The sequence below is a fragment of the Peromyscus eremicus genome, chromosome 13, assembly GCF_949786415.1.
Source record: "Peromyscus eremicus chromosome 13, PerEre_H2_v1, whole genome shotgun sequence".
Taxonomy (NCBI): Eukaryota; Metazoa; Chordata; class Mammalia; order Rodentia; family Cricetidae; genus Peromyscus; species Peromyscus eremicus.
The window spans coordinates 9,441,555-9,463,894 of record NC_081429.1 but is presented as its reverse complement, the minus strand read 5'-3'; the positions used below and the strand labels follow the sequence as shown (position 1 = coordinate 9,463,894).

General features: G+C 52.9%; 1 protein-coding gene and 1 long non-coding RNA gene across 2 annotated transcripts in view; one reads left to right on the top strand and one right to left on the bottom strand.

Moving 5' to 3' along the window:
- Window positions 1-22,340, top strand: part of Kif1a (kinesin family member 1A) — an 85,932-nt gene that overhangs the window by 24,943 nt on the left and 38,649 nt on the right. Inside the window, exons 4-20 of the mRNA XM_059278653.1 lie at window positions 367-546; window positions 1,144-1,209; window positions 2,096-2,274; window positions 3,374-3,485; window positions 4,595-4,672; window positions 5,372-5,437; window positions 6,149-6,166; window positions 10,175-10,250; window positions 11,781-11,859; window positions 12,700-12,842; window positions 13,317-13,343; window positions 14,497-14,708; window positions 15,900-15,979; window positions 16,299-16,374; window positions 18,169-18,248; window positions 18,683-18,789; window positions 19,845-19,928. Coding sequence (XP_059134636.1) covers window positions 367-546; window positions 1,144-1,209; window positions 2,096-2,274; window positions 3,374-3,485; window positions 4,595-4,672; window positions 5,372-5,437; window positions 6,149-6,166; window positions 10,175-10,250; window positions 11,781-11,859; window positions 12,700-12,842; window positions 13,317-13,343; window positions 14,497-14,708; window positions 15,900-15,979; window positions 16,299-16,374; window positions 18,169-18,248; window positions 18,683-18,789; window positions 19,845-19,928 — 1,663 coding nt within the window. The remainder of the gene's footprint in view (window positions 1-366; window positions 547-1,143; window positions 1,210-2,095; window positions 2,275-3,373; window positions 3,486-4,594; window positions 4,673-5,371; window positions 5,438-6,148; window positions 6,167-10,174; window positions 10,251-11,780; window positions 11,860-12,699; window positions 12,843-13,316; window positions 13,344-14,496; window positions 14,709-15,899; window positions 15,980-16,298; window positions 16,375-18,168; window positions 18,249-18,682; window positions 18,790-19,844; window positions 19,929-22,340) is intronic.
- Window positions 20,456-21,124, bottom strand: LOC131923548 (uncharacterized). The gene is made up of 2 exons (XR_009382641.1): window positions 20,829-21,124; window positions 20,456-20,687 (listed from the first exon to the last, which is right to left on the bottom strand). It is a non-coding gene; the product is annotated as an uncharacterized LOC131923548 (long non-coding RNA).

Sequence of the window (22,340 nt, the reverse complement as noted above, 5' to 3'; positions counted from 1 at the left end):
CTGAGCCCCTGAGCCCCTGAGCCCCTGAGCCCCTGAGCCCCTGAGCTCTGCCTTCTTTCAGCTTTTGCTATTGCTAAACCCAACCCTGTCACAGGAACCCGCTGGGTTGAGCTCTTTTCTCTTATCTCTGGGTCTTCGCACATGCTACACTCTGCTGTGATTTCTTTACCCCCCTCTGCTGCCCAGCCACCCTCTGACTCTCGTTTGTGACTCAGAGGACCCCTCAGAAAGCCATTCCCAGTCAAGATTAGGATGTACTATAGCATAGCCCTTCATCCGGAGGCCCTGGCCCTACTTGGGCTCCGAGGATTCAGGGACACTCTCAGGGCCCATAGCCTTCTACAGCCACACCTCTTCTCACTGCAGCCCGAGGACATCAACTATGCCTCTCAGAAGCAGGTGTACAGGGACATCGGAGAAGAGATGCTGCAGCATGCCTTTGAGGGCTACAATGTGTGCATCTTTGCCTATGGGCAGACAGGGGCGGGCAAGTCCTACACCATGATGGGGAAGCAAGAGAAGGACCAACAAGGCATCATCCCACAGGTATGCGTGGGGCCTAGAAAGGGTCATGGGAGGTGGCCTGGGAGGAGGAAGGGGTAGGGCCTGGGATGCGCTACAGGAGGGGGTCAGCCTTTGACAAGATAAGGCACTGGCTGGGGAGGTGTTCTCTGTGGGGGATGTGAGGATTGGGGGCAGATGTCAGGTGGCCTGGACAAGGGGCGATGACATGTTTGAGATATTGACGGCTCCTCAGAAGCCACTAAAAGTCTGACCTCTCCCAGCCCTTCCTCTCCTCCCAGCAGGAGGTCTCTGGATCCAAGCTGGGCCAGCACTTGTCCTGGTCAGAGAAGGAGGAATGCTAGGTCCGCTGAGGAGCCATGGCCCCAGCCTGTATGCAGATGAGGACAGGGTGACAAATAGATAATCTCGGAAAGGGTCAGATACTAACCAGGAGGACACTAGAGTCAGAAGATGGGGTGCTTGGATTCAGGCCTTTACAAGAATGCGTATCTTGGAGGGACCAGAGGGGTCTGACCGAGCAGCACCCCGTCTGGGTACAAGCTGCCCACAGCACCATGAGGGACAGGGATCCAGGCCACCAGCCCTCATCAGCTAACATGTTTTCCTCCATCCTTGAAGCTCTGTGAAGACCTCTTCTCTCGCATCAATGACACGACCAATGACAACATGTCCTACTCCGTGGAGGTAGGACCGCCTGCATGCTGCCTGCTTCTGAGTGTAGATCTGGGGAGTTCTAGGCATGGTCGGTGATGCTTCTGTGACCTAAAATGATTATCTATTCCTGTCACTTATCCGCACAATGACTGTGTCAGCATGCCCACATGGGACTTGGAAACTCTCAGAGCTCAGGGGTGATGGGAAGTTGACCCCTGGCAGGTGTTTATTACATAGCTACTCATTCTGCCCAGTGTAGGGGAAGACACCATGAAGCCTGGGCTGTACTGTGGCTTCATCCTTGAAGCTGAGGTCGCTCCAGGGTGACCACAGCAGTTTGTGCTATGTGGCTAGTCTCAAGATGGCTCTGAGTGGGAGAGGGCTGGGTAGGTGGAAGCAGGCTGAGCCTGGCTGAGGACCTCTGTGTGTCCTGCTCAGTAGGCAGGCAGCCACTGTCCTGCTTTGGAGTCCCTGATGATGTAGCTTGGTCCTGTCAGTTACATGGAGGAAGGGCTGGACAGTTAGAGGTGGGATGACATCCACACTCATGCAGAGGCCACAGGCTGATGCCCTGTGTGCCCTTTCCAAGGATCAACTCTCTGCCATGCCACAGGGTTCTGATGATGCAGCTCAGTCTAACTTGGGGTCCTGATGGTGCAGTTCAGCCTCACTTGGGGTCCTGATGATGCAGTTCAGACTCACTTAGGGTCCAGATGCTGCAGTTCAGCTTCACTTGGGGTCCTGACAGTGTAGTTCATCCTCATTTGGGGTCCTGATTGTGTAGCCTAGCTTCACTTGGAGTCCTAATGGTGCAGTTCAGACTCACATGGGGTCCCGATTGTGTAGCCTAGCTTCACTTGGGGTCCTGATGGTGCAGCCTAGCCTTACTTGGGGTCCCGATGGTGTTGATCTTCAGGTCAGCTACATGGAGATTTACTGTGAGCGGGTCCGTGACCTCCTGAACCCCAAGAACAAAGGCAACCTACGTGTGAGGGAGCACCCTCTGCTGGGGCCCTATGTGGAAGACCTCTCCAAACTGGCTGTAACTTCCTACAATGACATCCAGGACCTCATGGACTCAGGGAACAAGGCTAGGTAGGTGGGATGACTTGTTCTCTTTAGCCACACTCTCACCTCTGGCCTGGTTCTTGGGGACACTATTGATTTCACCTTCTGATAGGTCTGTGTGGTGGCTCCCAAGGAGGCATGGGCCTCATGTGCCAGACCACGGAGGGCATGTGTCAGCCTGAGAGAGGCATTGGCTTCCAGCTGCGTGAGGGTTGCTCATAGGCTGAGCAAATGGGCTGTGTGGCACTGTCACCTCCAGCAACAAGGCTCTGATAGCAATACCAATAGCTCCGAGCCAGTCTTTGAGCCCAAGGGCAGTTATTCTGTTAGGCCTAGGTCTAGACACTGTGAGGGTTCATCATGGTGGCCATAAGCAATCCACTCCCTTTGGCCTGGGACACTGATTGTCCTGATGGTCCTTCTGACACACATTGACTGCCCCAGATTGCTCAGGTGATTGCCTTCAGCTCCTGGGGTAGTGTGTGTGTGTGTGTGTGTGTGTGTGTGCCCTGAGCTACCCCAACAGTCCTTCAGTGTTGTTCATAAAGCCCCTCAGCGCATGTAAGGGACAGTGTGACCTTTGCAGGTTCTGAGCTGCTGCAGTGAACTCCATCTTGGGAGATTCTATGAAGTGTTTGGCAGATTGGGGCAGTTAGGGACCAACCCCCACCTGTCTCAAGCAGCTTTGGGCTCTTTCCCTGATGGGCCACATAGTTGGCCCATGTTACCTTCTGTGGGGTATGGCTACTGAGGACATGGCACTCTCCTAAGAGTGGCTGGAGTGGCATGAGATGGGTGATGGGTATTTTTCCCTTCCAAGGGGCTTTCCCGCATCAAAGCCTGTGAGGACTTCTGTCCAGTTGGGTGACATTGAACCTTAGTAGCAGGAAGCAATGGAGACACCGTACCCCTGCCCCCATATATATGACATTATTGAGGGTTGAGCACGTCCGTGATGGACCAGCAGGTGGGAACTGGGCTTGAGTTTTGTCAGGTAGTGTGGTCATAGCAGGGCTGAAGAATTTGAGTTCCAGCGACCTAAGGGAGCACACTGCTGCCACTAGTGACCCTCATGCCTGACCACCGGGTAAGGGGCAGAAAACCTCAAGCAGCTTCTTGCCCCCAGGACTGTGGCGGCCACAAACATGAATGAGACCAGCAGCCGTTCCCACGCTGTCTTCAACATCATCTTCACCCAGAAGCGCCATGATGCAGAGACCAACATTACCACAGAGAAAGTAAGCATGTGGAGTGGTCTGGGTGGGCAGATTCCACCTAGGGTGGTAGCTGTCACTGGGCTGGGGGTGGAAGGTTACAGTGGTGTTTGTGGACTCTTGATAAAGGCTGGTAGGGCAGGGTCTCCTGCTGTCCCTGGAGAGACGGGGTCCCAACTGGGAATAGGACACGTGGTGGGCAGTGTTTTCTTAGATAGAGTGCCTATGCTGAGGGAGCACAGCCCTGGCAGTCCATGCTCCAGATGCCCTTCCTACAAGGCACACCTTGGCATTCTCAATGGATTGGGACATTGTCTGGGTGTTGTTTCTGGGGGTCTTCTACCTTAATGATCCAATCTGTGAGCTTCTGGGAGGGTAGCGGGGTCATTCTGAGCCTGTTGGTCTGTGTCTCTTTGCCTGGAGGTCTTTCTGTGCAAACAGTCTCTCAAACTCCTGGGGAAAGAGCTCTGAAGAGGAGCTAAGTGTCCTCTAAGGTCCATGTCAGTCTCTGACAGTGGTGGGGTCACCTGGGCCTGGTGCCATGCTCCCAACTGTGTCCCCATGAAATAGTCAGGGGCTCAGGAAGGTAGAAGAGGGCTGGGGCCACTGGAGAGGACAAGGTTTCACTGCCAGGGATTCTCAAGAAGATTCCTCTTACATCCACTTACATTCCTCTTACATCCAGATGGTCAGGAGAGGCTGTGCCTTCCTGGAGTCATGTAATTGACTACATCTCTGTAGGGAACCTGGCCAGCGCCCTATGAGGCAGCCAAGGCCTTTCATGGATCTGAGTTCAAATTCCATGATTAGAGACATCTGTGAAAATGGGTGACTGTACCTAACTGACTCTACCTCCTGTGCTGCTGTATAGCATGCCCAGCCCAAGGAGGCAGGGCCGTGGGAGATGTGCATAGTTTCTGAAGAGGTGGTGTGGTACCTTGCTGGGATAGAACATTGAAAAAGCTGTGAATGGGGATGAAGAAGGAAACTGGGGGGATCAAAGATGGGAAGACCCCAGGGAAGGGGTGTGGCCATAGCTCCTCAAGTGGTTCATGAGACTCTCCTCAGAGGGACAAGATGCCCCTGAAGGGGCTTGCAGCAGGAGATTGCATTTGATGCATCTGCCATTTCAGGTGAGCAAAATCAGCCTTGTGGACCTGGCTGGCAGTGAACGAGCAGACTCCACCGGAGCCAAGGGCACACGACTCAAGGTAGGGCCAGGCTATCACACCCAGAAAGGGCAGTGAGTCCGCTCAGAGGCCCAGTGTCCAAACATTTGCTGCTCCAGGGTGGGCCGGACAGAAATTCTGTCAAATTCTGTCAAAGGCAAGCCTGTACAGGAATGGTGGGGTACACAGGCTGGAGCTTTTGGTCTTCAGCACACAGAATACCAGTCTCGGCACCCCAGCTCTAGTATACAAGGACAGATACCAGCCAGAGAGTAAACTCATAGTGCCCTTCACTGTACTTCATATCAAGTACGTTTTATTTCCCACCCTAGAGGAGACAGGCTGTGGGGCAGCAGTAGACTGAGCTGACTAGCCTGTGTCCTGAGGGCACACCCTTTCTGAAAACAATCTTGCATGTCAGGAAGGAGCATTTTTATTTTTCTGAGTGTCTCCTACTTTTGACTCATCATGCCTATGGTCTGTTGATTGGGAAGGGCCCCCTGTAAGTTGAACTGTGTGGGGACATCTAAGAGATTATCTAGGATGCTGATGGGAGCTGAGCAAGAACTCTGGACCTCTGAGCAGCTAGCTGCCTGCCCCAGCATCCTCTGTGCCTAGTGACCTCAGAGATCAGCTTCAGATCCTCAGCCCCATGCCACACGGACCAGACCCCTGGGGATCATACTAGATCAAGAGGCTGCGGGTACCACCTGCCCCCCTGATCACCTTCTCTACACACAGGAGGGAGCCAACATCAACAAGTCTTTGACCACCCTGGGAAAGGTCATCTCTGCCCTGGCTGAAATGGTGAGCGTGCTCCGGGCTTCTGGAGCTCAATTGGTGGGAATGGGCTACAGAGGTGTGACCCTCACCTGCCCCCAAGGAAAGGCTGGGTGTCTTCACGCATGTCCCTAGGTTCTATTTTTAGAGAGAGAGCTGGGACTCAAGGGTAAGTCTAGAGATGGAAATGAAATAATGATCCTTGTTACTCTCTAGAACCCCGATTTCCTTACCTGTAACAAAGGGATGATGTGCCTCCTTCATCACATCTTTCTAAGGATTACCACATGTCAGCTGTGAACGTGTTGGCTGGCGTCCTTGTGGACGGGTAGTACAGCGCTTAGCTCTGACCAGTGCTGATCTGACAAAGACCATCCCCTAGAGGGAGCCCACAGTCCTTGGAGGCGAGGAGCTAGGTGTGACAGACACTGCAGGACAGACAGCAGCGTCTACCCACCAAAACATCCAGGGAAGGATTCTAGAGACTGTATCCTATTCTGAAATTATCAAGAGTATGTGAAGACTGCTGTGTGACAGCAGCCTGAGAAGTCACACTCTTACTTGATTTCTGTGTCATGACCAGCTCAGGGTGGCCAGCTGGGTCTGGGCAGTGAATGACAGATACCTGGCTTCTGCCTACAATCGGTCCCTCTGGAGCCAGCCTGTCCTCCCTGCCCACGGTACCCCTGGCCCCCTAGAACCTCTGGGTTCTTAGACTCTCTGTTCTTTGTTTTTCAGGACTCTGGACCCAACAAGGTAAGCTGAGTTCTTTAACTTCAAGGGAGAGGGGTTGGAAACAGAGTGCCCTTGGCCCCAGCTCCCTACTGTGTACACCTCAGCAGCAGAGTCTACACCCCGTTCATTCACTTCATGAAAAAACACAGAGTGCACTTCTGAGCTGGGGACCTGTGCTAGCAGCCGGGTCTCAGGATGAACAGCACATATGGCTCCATGTTGGGGAGGGGCACAGTAAACAGAAACATGAAAATGTAATTACAAATTGGGATGAATTCTACACAGGGTGGGGAAGGTCTTCAGTGGTGGCCCCAAAGTGAAATTCTTTCATCTGAACGGATAGAAAGCTTTCTAGAGAAACATGGCCTCAGGCAGAAGACCGGAGAACTGGTGGGGAGCCAGGAGGGCTGATGGAAGATGCTGAGGTGGTAGAAGTTTGGTATGTGTAGGGAACTGTGGGAGCTACTAAGAGGCACTATGAGAGAAAGCAGGTGAAAAGCGCATGGAATTATATGAGGAAGTGTGTGAAAAGGTGCAGGAATTGTGTGAGGGCAACACAAGGAACTGTGTGGGCAACTGTGAAATACCACATGATAGACTGTAAGGAAGGGTGTGAGGAAGTGAGAGTGAATGCCTTACACTGGGTGGGGATGTGCAGAAAGCTGTGAGGAACTGTCCCGGGTTTCTTTGAGGAACCATGAGAAACCTTGGGGGAAATGCCTGAGGAACTTGATGATGGCTTCTGACGGGGACTGACAAACTATGTGAATTTTGAGAAACTGTGGGGTATGTGAGGTATTATGGGAATACGAGATGAAATTGTGAAACTGTGGGGAGCTCCGTGGAAATTTCAGGAGGAATCATCAGAAACATGAATTTTGTGGGACTGCGAGGAGTATGTGAACAGTTTCGAAATGACAGAAGCATTTTAAAGAAACTGAAATGAAGCGTGTGCATGTTGATTCTTTTCTCACTGCTGTGACAAAATCCCCAACAGCAACCTGAAAAGGGAAGGGTACTGGCAAGGTGGCCCAGTGCGCAGAGGTGCTTGCCACCAAGCGTGACTGACTGAGTCTGAGCCCTCGGACCTGTGTGGTGAAAGAAAAGCCAACTCCCACAGGTTGTCCTCTGACCGCCACATGTATGCTGTGGCACTCCTGTGTAAACGGAAGTTTCTGTCCTGCCAGCAGCTCCCAAATACCTGGCAGCTGCTTCTCAAATTATTGACTCAGAGGCTTAATATTACTTATAAATGTTTAGCCATTAGCTCAGGCTTGTTACTAGCTAACTCTTACACTTAACCCATAATTCTTATCTATGTTTAGCCATGTGGCTCATGGCTTGTTACCTCATTTTCTACACGTCTTGCTTGCTCAGCGGCTGGCTGGCATATGGCCCGACCCTGTCCTTCTTCATCTCCATCTTCAGTTTGAATGTACTGCCTAACCTTATTCTGCCTTGCCATTGGTCAAACAGCTTTATCATCAACCAATGAGAGCAACACGTAGTCACAACATATGGAAGGACATCCCACAGCACTCCTGTGTGTAAATAAATGAATGAGAAAGGAAGGGTTTATTTGGCTCAGTTTGAAGATATAGCCCACCGTGGTGGGGAAGGCAGGGCAGGGACTTAGGAAGCAGACAGTAAAGAATACTACAGCTCAGCTCCCTCCTTTTTATTCAGTCCAGGACCGTGTCAACCCTGTGAGGGGAATGGTGTCACTCACATTTATGTTGGTTCGTCACACTTCAATTAACTAGAAACTCTGTCACAGCTGTGCCCAGAGATTTGTCTCCTAGGTGATTGTAGATTTCCTTTTTTCAAGTTGACAGTATTTACAATCATGCTGTGGTTTGTGAGCACCCAAGAGACATGAGCGTTGTGAGGAGCTGTGAGAAACTAGGAAACTGCATGAGGAAGCATGTCCAGGACTTTTGAGGATTTGTATGAAGAATTTCGGGGAGTTTAATTATGTGGGCAACTGAATGAGGAATAGGAGCAGCATGGACATACGTGAAGGAACTTTGAGGTTCTGTGTGGGAGCCTGTGTGAGGAACTTTAAAGAACTGTTTGAGGAACTGTGGAGAATTTTGAGAGAAAATGAACTGTGGAGAGAATGTTACTGAATTGCATAATTGCTGTGTCTAGGATTGGGGAATTATGTGGGAAACTGTGAGGGGATGTATGTGGGTTTAGGAGAAATCGTGTGGGGAACTGGGTGAGGAGTGGTGTCTAAAGTACCTGTGTGGCCATGCTTGAAGACTTGTGAGGAGCTGTGTGGACAGTTGGTGCCGGAACTATAGAGAAGCTGATGACTCAGAGTAGTTGTGTAGAATGATGTGAATACTGTGTGGAAGAACAGTGTGAGGTGTGTGTGTGTGGTGTGCATGCACGTGTGTAACTTATGAACACTGTGAAGACTTACGGGGAAACTGAAAAAGGGGTGATGATGTAAGGGATTCTGTGAGAGGTTTGAGGGATAGTAAGAAACTTTTTTAGGGAAAAAGTTGCATGATGACCCTTCAGCAGCTGTGAGGCTGAGAACTGCGTGAGGAACCCTGAGCGGAATGGTGTGGAACTCTGAGGATCTGTGTACACTGCTGTGAGGAACAGCTTGAGGAATGGTGTGTTTAACTGTGAGGGACTGAGGGAGGAGAGTGAGGCAGTGGGAGACCTTGTGAGAACAGTGTAACGAGCTGCGTGAAGGACCTTGATTAGAAACTTCTAGGAACAGAGTGAGTTCTGAAGTTGCTGGTTGAGGAACAGAACCTGGAGAGGAGGCAGCTGTAGATGAGGAAAGACAAAGGGTCTGAGGACGAATGTGAGGTCTTTGGTCTGCAGTTTAGAGTTTGGCTGATTGTGATTTAATAGGAAGCAGTGGGTGGATTTTCAGCAGGGCTGAATCAGATTTAATCTGGGCCGTGCTCAGACATGAACACAGACTGGGAGTGAGATGGTCTGGCATGGTAGTCGGCAGAACAGAAAGTCAGTGTGGCAGTGATCTAGGCTTGAGATGGCAGAGAGAGAGAGAGAGAGAGAGAGAGAGAGAGAGAGAGAGAGAGAGAGAGAGAGAGCAAGTGGTTCTGGGAAGTGGCAGAGATGACTGGACAGGGCTCCCAGGGGCTGAAATGAGAATCATAGACTCATGGGTACTGCTGGGCTCCTTGGCTGAAGCGACCAACATATGCTGCGGGAACAAGAAATACAACATATGACAGAGAAGTCAACCTCAGGAAATAGACATTAGAAAACCAAACCAGAAATTTTTTTTTCTTGTACTGAGTTTTCAGAGGCAAAGCAGAAAGCGCCTGGTGTGGTCAAGCCTTGGGGGGGGGGGCACTCTTACGAGCCACTCAGAGAAATTAGTGCCGCGGTTCTGAAACCCACTTTGATGGTATGGCTTCAGGACATCCAAAATTTACACCCTTGTGAGGTAGTGGAGCTCGTCCTAGGGATGATGATGGACTGTGTCTGCATCCAGGGAAATGGGACAACCCTTGAGATGGTACCTGTGTGCTTCCCTTAGAATGGAGGCTCCAGGGGACAGGGGCTGTGTCTGCTGGCCACAACTGGTGCTCAGGGGAGGCACAGAGAGAGTGAGTTATTAAAGGAGGGGCTCAGAGTTGACTTCTGAGGGACAGGAGGGAGTTTTGTGGGGAACAGAGATTGGGTGGACATCGGAAATGTCTCATTAGTGGAGAAGACGTTTCACCCTGCTGGAAGGGGTTGCTGTCCCAGCAGAGTAGGGGAAGACACAGTGGCCAGTGATGTCAACATCCCTGGTCTCGAGTCCATTTGAGTGGCCCAGACACATCGGAATGGGTGAGGGAGGAGCTGGAAGGATGTGCTAGCATGGCCTTGATTCCAACTCAGATTTGAGTTACCTGGAGGTGGCACCCCAGGATTCAGGTGAAGTGTAGGGAGGCACTGAGAACATGGTACTTGCCTCCCTTCCCCCTCCCCCTTTCCCTTCGCCCTTCCTTTCCCTTCCAGTAGACTCAGGCTTGACCTTGAATGTCCCCACAGAACAAGAAAAAAAAGAAGACAGACTTCATCCCTTACCGAGACTCCGTACTGACCTGGCTTCTCCGGGAAAACCTGGGTGAGTATGTGCCAGTTCCCTGGTCACCGGTGGGTGAGCTGCACCAATTCCCTGGTCACTGGGCTTCTGACTTCCCCTCTGCGCTACACCAATCACCTTGCGAGAAAAGAAACATTTCATTGCTCAGCCACAACGCAGCCTCTTGTTCTTCCTGGACAAGTCCAAGTAACCCTGGAAGGGCCAGTTGGTTCATAGTACAGCCCTTCTGGAAGGCCTAGGGCAAAGGCGGGTGAACCAAAGCAAGTTTGGGGGGCACAATGGCCCTTGGGACCCACAGAATACATGCTCTGGCGTCTACCTTCGTGAGAGAACTTGTTTAAAGCACCTGAACAAATTCCCACCCTTCTTTGGACCTTTAGTTTTGTGTCTATAACACGGACCTAGTTCTTGGTTCTGGGAGTCCTGCTGACCTGCTAGGATTTGAGGGACTGACATTAACCTCCTCCTTGCTGCCTGAATTCTGAGTGGGGAGAGATGATGGAGAGATGAAGGCTGAGAGATGAAGGCTGACCTTCATCTTTTCCATGACCTCAGGGTCCCCTCTGAATACCCTTATAGCTGGAGAAGCTGACACCCGAGGTGATAAAATAGATCTTGGTTGGGACCCCCTGACTTCCTCGGCTACATGACTCTGCATCCCACAGCTGGCTACGCTGATGTGGATCTCAGGCCAGCATCGTGTGTCATGGCAGCCTCACGTGTATGAAAGCATGTTGGGTCCTAGTGAGAGGACAGGAGTGTTGCCACAGTCACCTGTTCCTTCGCCTGAGATGAGACCTAAGTAAGAAGCAGGCCTCTCTCATGGGGCCACAACCAGTTTCAGCACTAGAGGAGGTCCTCGGGGAGAATCCTCTCCTATAGCCAATCTTGGGGTGTGTGCCCAAGCCCTTCTCTCCTCCTCACAGTCTCTATTGGAGACTCACTGGAGAGCCACACATCAGGGATGTGGCCCCAGGACACAGTTCTCTGAGGTAAAGCAGGCAAGCCTGGGCATACTTGGAGCATGGATAAGTGTCAGTCCTGAAAACTGAAGGAGGCTCAGCATGTAACTTTGTCAGAACCGCTGAGACAGCTGAGCCTAACAGGGTTCACTCTCCAACACTCAGACAATGAGGAATCCAAGAACCGCTGTTTCTTTAGTTATTACCCACTCTAAGCCAAGAACCCGATGGCAAATATTCAGGCGAGTAGTTCAAATGGAAAGATAAAAATGAGTAGGAAAAAAAATGGTCACAAATACTGAAATAAATACCAAAACAAACAAGCAAATAAATGACAAAATCAAAACCCAAACACACAAAACACAAAACAAAAAACAAACTCCCCTCAACTTATCTCTGCTGTAGGGAAAAGGAGGCCCATGGTTGGAAAATGGCTAATGGGAGCTGAGAGGCAGCCAAGGAAGGCCCGACCCGCCACTGTCTACATAACACAGGACTGTGACTCAGTTTCCTCTCCGGGCTTCATCATCTCTTAGACCTGTAGCTTTGGGAAGAGGACCTTGTGTACACACTTATTGTCTTCCCACAGGTGGTAACTCAAGGACAGCCATGGTGGCAGCCCTGAGCCCTGCAGACATCAACTATGATGAGACCCTCAGCACACTGAGGTATGTTCTGCAGGGGACCCTGGGGTAAGAACATGTCTTTCCATGTTTCAGCCAAAAACACCAGAAAAAGGGTGTCCCTTTGGAAAGCATTCTGCAGGAACTCAGAGGCCAGCAGTAACGGTGCTGGAGCTCCAGGGTGTTTGTGGGCCCTGTTCTGTCCCTAGTATCCTTTGGGGCACATATCAGGGCTGCAGGTGGCCGAGACCTCTGTGGCACCACGCTGGAAAAGACATACTTCTGGCTGTGGGAGTGGAGGACTTTAAATTCACAAAGAAGGGCCAATGAGCTCTCCCAAAATCTCCCACTAAGAGGTGGGCATTTGGGCATGGGAAGCCTGATGCAGAAGGCAGCTTGATTGACTGGGTTGGGAGTGTTTGGCCTCTAGAGAGTGTACACTTTCTGTGGAAAATAGAACTTGTGTCACGGCAAATTCACATGTGCTTCTGGGATGACAAATAGCATGCTGAGTTGTGATATGTGTGAGTGGCCATTCTCACATACACATGCATCTTGCACCCCTGTTCTAGAATAGCCCTCTCTACCCTGGACTGTCAGATTCAGGTCCAAGGGTGTCAGTATGGAGTAGGACACTGCCCTGTGCCTTCTGCCTCGGAACCTCAATTTCCTAAGTAGACAAGACAGGCTGGATTATCCTACCTGTAGCTTGTTCCTGGTCAGCGGTCCCAGAGCCTATCCTTTAGGGCAGTGGGGCGATTTCTCATTCTGCCAGCCTAGGTCAAAGATTTTCTCCCCAGCTGAACTCACCAGGCAGAGTTCTGAGCACCCCTAGGCACGCTATATGGACCTATCCCCCAACTCCTACATCTCTTTGCTGCCCAGATATGCAGACCGGGCCAAACAGATCCGCTGTAACGCCATTATCAATGAAGACCCTAATAATAAGCTGATTCGAGAGCTGAAGGATGAAGTGACCAGGCTGCGAGACCTGCTGTACGCCCAAGGTCTTGGCGATATCACTGACAGTGAGTGTCTGTGCCAGCCTGCCCTGGGTAGGGCAGGGGCCTCAGACTTAGGGAGCTCTTGGGCCTCACGCCCTCTCTCCTGGGGCTGCCTCCTACTCATGTGCTGTTGAATGCAGCCACAGTTGTCGGGAAGTGTTTAAGCTGTCCACAGCCTCATCCCTCCTCCAGCTCCTGGGCAGAATGCCTCGGGGTGGGAGGCCTGGGCGGGCAAGGACAGGGCCAGGTTTTCTGGCCTTGGCCTGGAAGGATTGCATGGTTTGGGTTTGGAGCTGGCCCAAGCAGGCCAGGGAATGTTTCCTGGAAGCCCACAGGCCAGCCAGCTGCAGCTGCTGGCATTTCGGTGGGTACCATGTCCCTACACTGAAGACCCACTTTACCCTAAGCTGTTCACTCTGTGAGATGGGTACATGAACCCTTGGGAGACAAACCGCTCTGTTTCTCTGTCTCTTCCTCCTCTGCCTGCCCTCCCCATAGCCAACACTGTGCCTGGAGGACCCAAATGTGTGTATTCCCTACTGCCGCTCCGCACCCCTGCTTTCTTCCCGGCCATGGGGCCACAGGGCAGCACGGGTGGGGAGGGAGACCCCACTACCTCTCCTGCCTCCCCTACCTCAGGGCTGTAAAGCGATGGGGGATTGCATCTGCCTCCAAGCCACGTTTCTGGTTCATCCCTGCCTGTGTGGGAAATGAAGGCCATAAATAGGCAGAGTGCAGCCAAAAGTGGCTGGGGCCAGACTCCTGAGAGCCCGTGGGCCTAGAAAGGTCAGATGTTAGAGCCTGAGGACTTGGAGGACCAGAAGGCCATGCTCTCCTGGCTCCTGGCCCAGACAGACCTACCTCTGCCTGCTCCTGCTCCAGCTACCCCCACGTCTGGGTCCCTGAAAGTTTCTTGAGGCTGAAATAAAGCAATGGTTGCTGCCAAGTCCTGCCCCCACAGTGTCTCCTCCATCCTGAGACCTGGATCCTTGGGGTTCACCTCCCCAGTGTCCCGTGCTGTCCTGTGCTGGCTGCTGCTTTGCTGTGTGTCTGCTTCTGCTGGGAAGGGCCTGGTACTTCTCCTCCAGGCGTCATAGTCCAATTCCCCATCTTTAAGGGCTGACGGGATTCTGGGATGGTGGAAGAGTAGGGGCCTCCCTCAGGAGTGTCCTCCATGCTCCCTTCTCCAGGTAGTCTTTGGGCCCATTCTGGGTTCAGTGGGATGCTGAGCACAGCTCGGCTTGCAGCAGAGGTGCAGCCCATCCGCAGAAGATGGACATGAACATTGGGGTGTAGGGAGGACAGGTGCCTGAGTGAGCTTAGGTGAGCTCCTGGCCTCAGGTGCAGGGGTGCTGTGAGGCGGCTAACAGTCGTGGGCCTTGGATGCAGGTACAGGGGCTGCAAAAAGGCCCTAGTCAAAGGGAGAGTGGAGTGGAATATGGTACAGAGGGGCTGTGGGTGCTGCTGAGGGGAGAGAGAGCCTGGGGGTCAGGCAGGGGAGCGGCAGGGCCGAGGGTAGCAGAAGACCTTGCATGCGCTTGTCCTGGGCGGCTGGGCCAGGCTGCTGGGCCTTGCCTGTTTCCCAATTCTTGCCTTCCCTTCCCCTGCCTCTTGCTTCCCCCAACTGCTTCTTTTTCTTCTCTCTCCCTTTCTATCTTGCCTTCCATTCTTGCCTTAGACATGTCCGACCTTGAGAACAGGAACCATAACTCTGGTGGGGCCGAGCTAAGCCAAGCCCCTAACAATCTCTCCACAGTGACCAATGCCCTGGTGGGCATGAGTCCCTCATCTTCGCTCTCAGCCCTGTCCAGCCGTGCGGCCTCTGTGTCCAGTCTCCATGAGCGCATCTTGTTTGCTCCAGGCAGTGAGGAGGCTATTGAAAGGCTGAAGGTGAGGGCCGCCTGGTCCAGGGCACTTCGGGGTGGGAGTGATGGGCATCAGCCTGTGGGACAAGGCTGGCTTAGAGAAAGAGAGAGGACTCTTGCCTGTGACCTCTGAGATACCCCTTATGTACAGCCTCACCTCTCAGGATCAGAGTGATATAATAATGGAAGTCTTTGGGATGTGGCCACCCTGGTGCACTGTGGCCAGCCCACCCACAGCAGCCAGAACAGCTTGTGCCTTCAGGCATCAGACTCACGAGGTTCAGATAGTGAACTTCTGGGCAGTAAGTGCCTTCAAAAGTTCTCGAACCTCTCTGGATGGCCTTGACCCTGAGTGCCAAGGGAGGGAAGCCCAAGTGAGGAATGTCAGGCACAGGGTTCACACTGAGTCTTGAACTGGGTGAGCTGGTGCTGGCACAGGAAACAGTGGGATGTGCAGTGGCTGGGGTGGGGGCGTCGGGTTCCAGCAGCACCTCTACGGTGCCGTTGTGGGTCTTGGCAGCTCTACCTGGTGTCCTGATGAGCTGCCTTCGCCAAGATGGTGTTCAGGCTCTTAGCTACTTCCAGGCTGTCTGTTTTCCCCCTCAGATGTGTTCCCTGCTCCCCAGCACTGTGCTTGGCTAGCTCCAGCCTCACACTCCTTCCGAATGCAGTGTGGCCCGGTCCTAGGGGCTGAGGGCCAGGGAGACAAGGGACAGAGGAGTAATATAGGGAGACCAAGAAGCAGGGAGCATAAAGCTTCAAGGTGTGGGATAGATGGCCCATTTGGGACTTGGGGGCCCAACTGAAGTGTTGGGGAGGAGGAGCTAGAGCATAAGCGGGAAAGGGAACAAGGGACAGTGCCATGGATGAGGCGCGTGGCCAAGTCCTGAGAAGGGAGCTGCGTCCAGTGTTTTCCAGGGGCACTTGCTTCCTCTACCCTCCTGATACATTTTGCTGTCCTTGTTCTATGGGGTGTGTTCACAGCAGAGTCCGCTGTACCTCCCCTCGACCCCTCAGAATCTCGCGTTCCAGGAGGTGCCTGGGAGTCAGCCCAAGTTCTCTGCAGCCCCTCCCCTGTCTCCCCTGCATCCTCTGACACCCCCCCCTTCACACACACACACACACGCACGCACGCACGCACGCACACGCACACGCACACGCACACGCACACGCACACACTCCCTAGGATCTCACTGTGCTTGGTCTCGCTCCCCAGGAAACAGAGAAGATCATCGCCGAACTCAATGAGACCTGGGAGGAGAAGCTGCGGCGGACAGAAGCCATCCGGATGGAGAGGTGAGCAGTGTGGGGGAACAGGCCTGGGGGTGGGGGCAGGGCCGGAGAGTCCTGGCCTCCAACCCTGGAAACCCAAACCCTGGGGGAGGTTGCGTGCCAGCCGTGGGACAAATCTGTGCTGTCCGACCCAGGCAGCTAATGCGTGGCACTGGCCACTGGCCATCGAGGCCTTGAGGAACAGATCTGCGGGTGAGCACAGTCCCACCGGTGGGCACTGTCCAGGCATAGCTGATAGTTCCTGGTTGGTGGGTGGGTCGGGCAGGGTGAGGCTAGTCCTGGAAGCCTCTGAGCCTGTGCTGACCGCAGCTCTGTCTTCCAGGGAAGCCTTGCTGGCTGAGATGGGTGTGGCCATGAGGGAAGACGGTGGCACCTTGGGTGTGTTTTCTCCCAAAAAGGTAGGAGCTGGGCCACGTGCCAATGTGGCAAAGTGGCACTACCACGGATGGATGTCAAAGAGGGGGGCTGTCCTGGGGGAAGGTGTAGCAGGATGGAATTCTGGCCCAGGCATGAGTCAGCCTTACTTAGACTTTCCATTGCGTGGTGACATCCTGGTGGCTGAGTAACATCACGTGGGTCTCTGAACTGCTTGAGGTTTAGACTGGATCCCTCAAGAGTGGAACAAGACTTGGGAGTGATGCCCAGGCTGGAGAGCTGAGTGTTGTGGACCTACCTCCACTCCTGGTCCGCTGCTTCTGGAAGTTTCCTCCCCAGAGCAGTTCCGCTGGCTACAAGGCAGAGTGGCAAAAGTCCAGGAAGATGGTCCCCAGCCACAGCCAGCTTCCGGGCCCTGCTTTGTGTCAAAGAAAACGCTGCCCTGGGGGAAGTGGAGTTAGTGACTTGGGCATCTGAGAGATAGGGCCAAACACCTGTGGTGGGGGGTCAGCCCCCCCTAGATTCTGCTGTCCTGTCTTGGTCTGGGACTGCTTAGAAACAATGCATCAAATGATAGCTTGAGGTGGGGGGCATGAGAAAGGCCCAGGTGTAGGTGTCCCCGTGGGCTCTAGCCAGGCCATTCAAGACACTGTAGCCGATTCAGTGTGCGCACACACAGAGGGGCTCACTTCAACTTGCTCAACTGTGAAATACGTTGTCAGAGAGCCTTTTTTGGCATTATATATACATATCTCTGGCTTTCAAGACTAGTGTACTACCCAGAGGAGGATACAGAACTGCAGAGTCCCCACCATGTATCCCCGCCAGTGTCCAAGTGAGGGGCGATGTTGCCAGGACATGACATTAGGGGGCTGATCACGTGGACAGTCACCTCTGCGACCAAAGCTTGGGGAGGGCTGGGAAAGGCCACGATCGAGCTTGGGACTCTGTGAGGACCTCGGAGCTCCCGAGACTCGGGGAAAGAAGTGGTCCTGCTGAGTCATGATGGTACCACCTCCGCTCTGCTCTTCCCATCCTGGCACCACTTCCTTGTTACAGGACCCTTGCTTGGGACACAGGTAGAAGATGGCTCCTTAGAAGCTTGCAGGAGGGGTCTGAGGCAAGAATGACCTGGGACAGGGGGCAGAAGGCAGCTGTCAATGGGTGTGGGGTACAAGAGGCAGACACCTTGACCCAGACGCTAACATGCAGGTCCTGGGTAGGCCAGTGGTGACTCCATCGGCTGGTTCTTCCCAGGCTTCCGGAGAGACTCTTCTTGGCCAGGGCACTCATCCCTTTTTACTGTCCCCCTGGAATGAGATTTCTGGAGCCTCCTTGTATGGTGCAGGGTCAGGTGCTTAGGACTCTTGGGATGGGGTGCAGGACCATCCCTGGAACCCAGAGTGTACCCTACACATCCAGGACCCCCACACGCAGATTCCATCTAAGCCTTAGATGGGGCCTTCCAAGAACTGATCCCCTTGCAGCCCAGCTCCCCACAAAATCTTCAGGCCCTTGAGCCTGCTGCTGTCAAGATGGGCTGAGCCTGGACCCAGGGCTTTCTTTGTCCTTCAGTTCCCTGCCAATCTGGTGAGGCCAGCTTGAGCTTGGGGCTCTGGGGTTCTGGATGCCCTACTAAAGATTCCATGTCCTCCATGTCTCTTTTCTTCTCTGCCAGGCTGGGGAGGGCACTATGTCCCCAACAAGGCCAGGTCTGAGAACGGTGGTGGTCTGGTGCCCGAGCAGAGGGCAGGCGGGATGGCCACTGTGAGGATTCTGCTCCTCCCCAGGAGAGTGACCCTTCTGTTTCTCCCCAGACACCTCATCTTGTCAACCTGAACGAGGATCCATTGATGTCTGAGTGCCTCCTTTACTACATCAAAGATGGAGTCACCAGGTAGGGACTAGATGGGTCATCAGGTGGAGGGAAGGGTATCCAGCTGAGGGAATCACAAGGTGAGGGTGCTATAGCATCTCCAGCCAGTCTGGGTCTACGGGTTGGGGAGTGTGGGTCCCCGGTTCCCACTATCCTGCACTGTCCCATAAGAGCTGAGTTGGGTATCAGCCCTTTGTGGCCCACACTGCTTTTCCAAAGTGCTTCTGGGGGCCATCTGGATTTCCGTATAGCTGGGCTGCACTGGAGGTCTGTTGCCCACTCTCGCTTCCCCATAACCCCATAGTACACATACCCTGGTATTTAAAAACAAAACCAGAAATGAAACAAACAACGAAAACCAGCTGGGCATCCCTGGGAGGCTGCATGTAGGAGTGAGCCAGGCAGAGTGGGTGTGCTGGGGCCCTGCTGCTAGGCTGCCCCTGATTCCTCAACAGAGTGGGCAGAGAAGATGCAGAGAGGCGGCAAGACATCGTCCTGAGTGGGCACTTCATCAAGGAGGAGCACTGCATCTTCCGGAGTGACTCCCGGGGAGGTGGAGAAGGTAGTGTTGTCCTGCCTCCCCCCACACACACCCATCCTGCCCACCCCCATCTTGCTGACCAGGCATCAGTGAGACCTAGTGGGTCCGCCCTCGGAGGGCACTAGCCATCCACCCAGCTTCCTGGCTCTAAGTGGAACCTGAATCATACTTCTGGACAGGAACTGTATGAGCCTTGGGGATAGCTGAGTGACACCCTCTATTAGAAAGGTATTTGGGAAAGGCCTGGTTGGTTCCTGTGGCCAAGAGGGGGTTGCTCTGGGGAGCCAGCTGCCTTGAAGGGTGGAGCCCAGAGGTATGGTGGGATTCTGGGACAAGGAGGGTGCTAAGTATGTTAAGTAAGCAGGTAGGTGTAAGCAATGCTTACAGTAGGGGTGTGTGTGGGCAGAGGGACAGCAGGCCACCTGGATGGAGCCCACTCTAGGGTTGAAGGGGTTTTGAGAGCATCCTCTCCTGTTGGCTGGGGAGCAGCTGTCTGTTTTTTTGGCCTGCCCACCACTGCCCTGCAGAGGATGGTGCTGCCTCGGAGCTGGTGTGCAGACACTGTGTCCATGCCTCCGAGTGCAGGGCTGGTGTCCAAGCCAGGAGACATCTGACCATCCTCAGGCCTGCGAATCCATTACTGAATCCGTGTCTAACTTTGCTACCTTGGGATGGTGGCCTGAAATGGTGCGCGGGACAATTGTCACTCCTAGATTTTCCCGTCCACAAATCCCCATTTCTGTCCTGTGCAGATGAGTCAAAGGGATCTAGGGCCTCCTGGGGACATGTTAGCCACTATTTCTTATTCTTGTCCACTTAGAGATCTGAATAAGAACATGAGAAGTGAAGCTCAATATTGCCTCTCCAGCCTTGGCTTGGGCCCAGGAGTCTCCCTCTTGACATTTTTCTCCTTTACTAAGTGATGAGACCCTCAGTTTCATCCAAGGGGTCTTACTCAGGGTCAGGTTCTATGGCCAGCCTGGAATGAGGAACCTGAGAGGTGCCCACCAGGGGCCAGGAGAGCCGAGCCCCTGAAGTAACGACCTCTTACAGTACCCCTCTCATGTGTCTTGTAGCCGTGGTGACCCTGGAGCCCTGTGAAGGAGCCGACACGTATGTCAATGGCAAGAAAGTCACTGAGCCCAGCATCCTGCGGTCAGGTATGGCTGGGAGCACCAGGGCACTGCAGGGTAGATGAGGCAAAGCCTTAGGGCTCGTCTCTCGGGACAGTTTACTCCCGACAAAAGGCAGCTTTGCTAGGGGGACATGAGCATCCCTGAGATCCTCTAGTTCCCAAACTGGGCACTTGAGGACTAGAGTGCCTGGACCTGAGACTATAAATGCAGAGGAGGTCCGAATGGTCACTTTGTTGGACTAGGCTCAGGAGAAAGGGCAGGAGACGACACACGGTTGGCCAAACTGTGGTGTTACAGAGCAGTCAATGTGGGACAGGTCACCACCCTCTCAACACCAGGTTCCTGGGATTCAGTACTGTGATCCCCAGCCTGCTGCTATAAAAACCATGCATGGAAGCGTTAGTCTCTTTCGGGAAAGTCATTTAGGATATATAAGGTGGGTCCCCAGATGATGTAGCTCTTACCTGCATGATGGGAGGCATGAATGTACATGTGGCTGAAGACAGAGCTGGGCAGAGGAGTCTGAGGCATACACACATGAACAAGGAGACTCTCAAGGAACTGACTTACAGGAGAGTCAGTCACCATCTGTTGCTATGACAAAGTATCCGAGGAAACAATTTAGAGGAAGAAGGGTTGCTTTGGGCTCACAGTTTCCAAGTCTGTAGTCCATCTCCATTGCCTTGGGCCTGTGGTAGTCAGAGCATCATTGTGGGAGTTTGTGGTGGAACAGAGCTGCTTACCTCTCGGTAGCCAGGAAGCAGAGGAAAGAATAAGAAGGTTCTAGGAACAAGATATACCCTTCAAAGGCATACCCTCTACTTCCTCCAACAAGCCCCGCCCCCTCGCCACTCACTCATCCACCGGTGAACTAATGCATAGATTAATCTACCAATGAAGTTAGTACTCTCATGATCTGATCACCTCTCAATAGTGCCACTGGCTGGACCCCCAACCTTCAACATATGAACCTTTGAGGGAGACACCATATTGAACCCATAACATTCTACTCATGGTCTCCCAGCCTGTGTCCATCTCACAATGCAAAGTGCATTCCGTCTTGTCTTCAAGAGTCTCCATGCACTTAAAGTTCCGTCATGGCTTAGGAGCCCGAGTTTCAAGTGCCCTCTTAGACTCAGAGCAAACTTCAGGACGAGCCTTTGTAAAATCAAAATGACACACTTCCGGTGTATGATGAGATGGGATGTACACTCCCACACTGCAGGGGAAGAATAGAAAATTAGCAAGGAGGAACGGGGCTGAAGCCAGACAAAAACTCAGCAGGGCGAACGTTCCATCCTATCGCTCCATGTTCAGAAGCTGAGGCATGCGGTGGTGTGATGTGAACTTCAAAGGCCTTGGTAGCCCTCATCCCTCTGGCCTCTCCAGCTGTAGCCCACAAGGCTTAGTTCCTGAGAAGTCTTGGCTTGTGGCTCATGGCTTTCCTCAGAAGACATTCTGTGTTCTTGGCATCTCTAGCATCCTGGGGTCTTCTTAACAACACAGTATTTACTCTCATGGCTTTATATACTGTCCTCTCGAGGTCTGCCTGGGAGGGATTTAACCCTACTCTGTACGTATTACCTGACCTCTCAGGACTTCCTTTGAAATCTATTTGGAAGCCTCTATGACTACACAACCCTAATGGTTCATATATCTGCAAAATCAGCATCCCTGGACAATGCTAAAACCAGCTTGAGAGGTAACGGGGCCTGCTTGGATCATGGCTGCAGTGGCCACTGAGTTCCTGGATGGTTGGACACAGGGAAGTACTTACTGAGACAGCCTGTGTACACACCTTCCTTGGCTCTACTAGAACTTCCAAGTTTTCAAATCTTTCTGCTCCCCGTTCTTACTGAAAACCTGGCTAACAGCAGTTATTAAAGCCCATGCTACGGCTGCCTGGATGCTACGCTGCCTTGACATGTCTTCCGCTAAATTAATTAGTCCAACACTGAAATCCAGCCTCTCACACAGTCTTAGCACATGGACAAAGTGGAGCCAGGTTCTGGCCAGAACATAGTGTGAATAGCCTCTAGCCCAGGTCCTAATGGAATCCTTGTTCTCATCTGAAACCTCACGAGCAGTCTTTACATCTGCTTTCCAATGGGTGTTCGAATCCTTTTAACTTCTGCCAGAATTAAGCTTCCCTTACAGCATCCTGGGGCTTGTATAGCCTGTGTCTCTAAACTTTACCAAATCCCTCCTACAAAAACCTAAACTACATAATCAAGGGGCTAGATTTGGGAGACAAGAAAGGGACCCATTCCAAGGAGAAAGATCGGGCTGGAGAGGTGGTTCAGAGGCCAAGAGCACTGGCTGCTCCTCCAGAGGTCCCAGCAACCATATGGTGGCACAACCATCTTTAATGAGATCTGGTGCCCTCTTTTAAATCTTTAAGAGGGAGAGGGAGAGAAGGAGAGAGAGAGAGAGAGA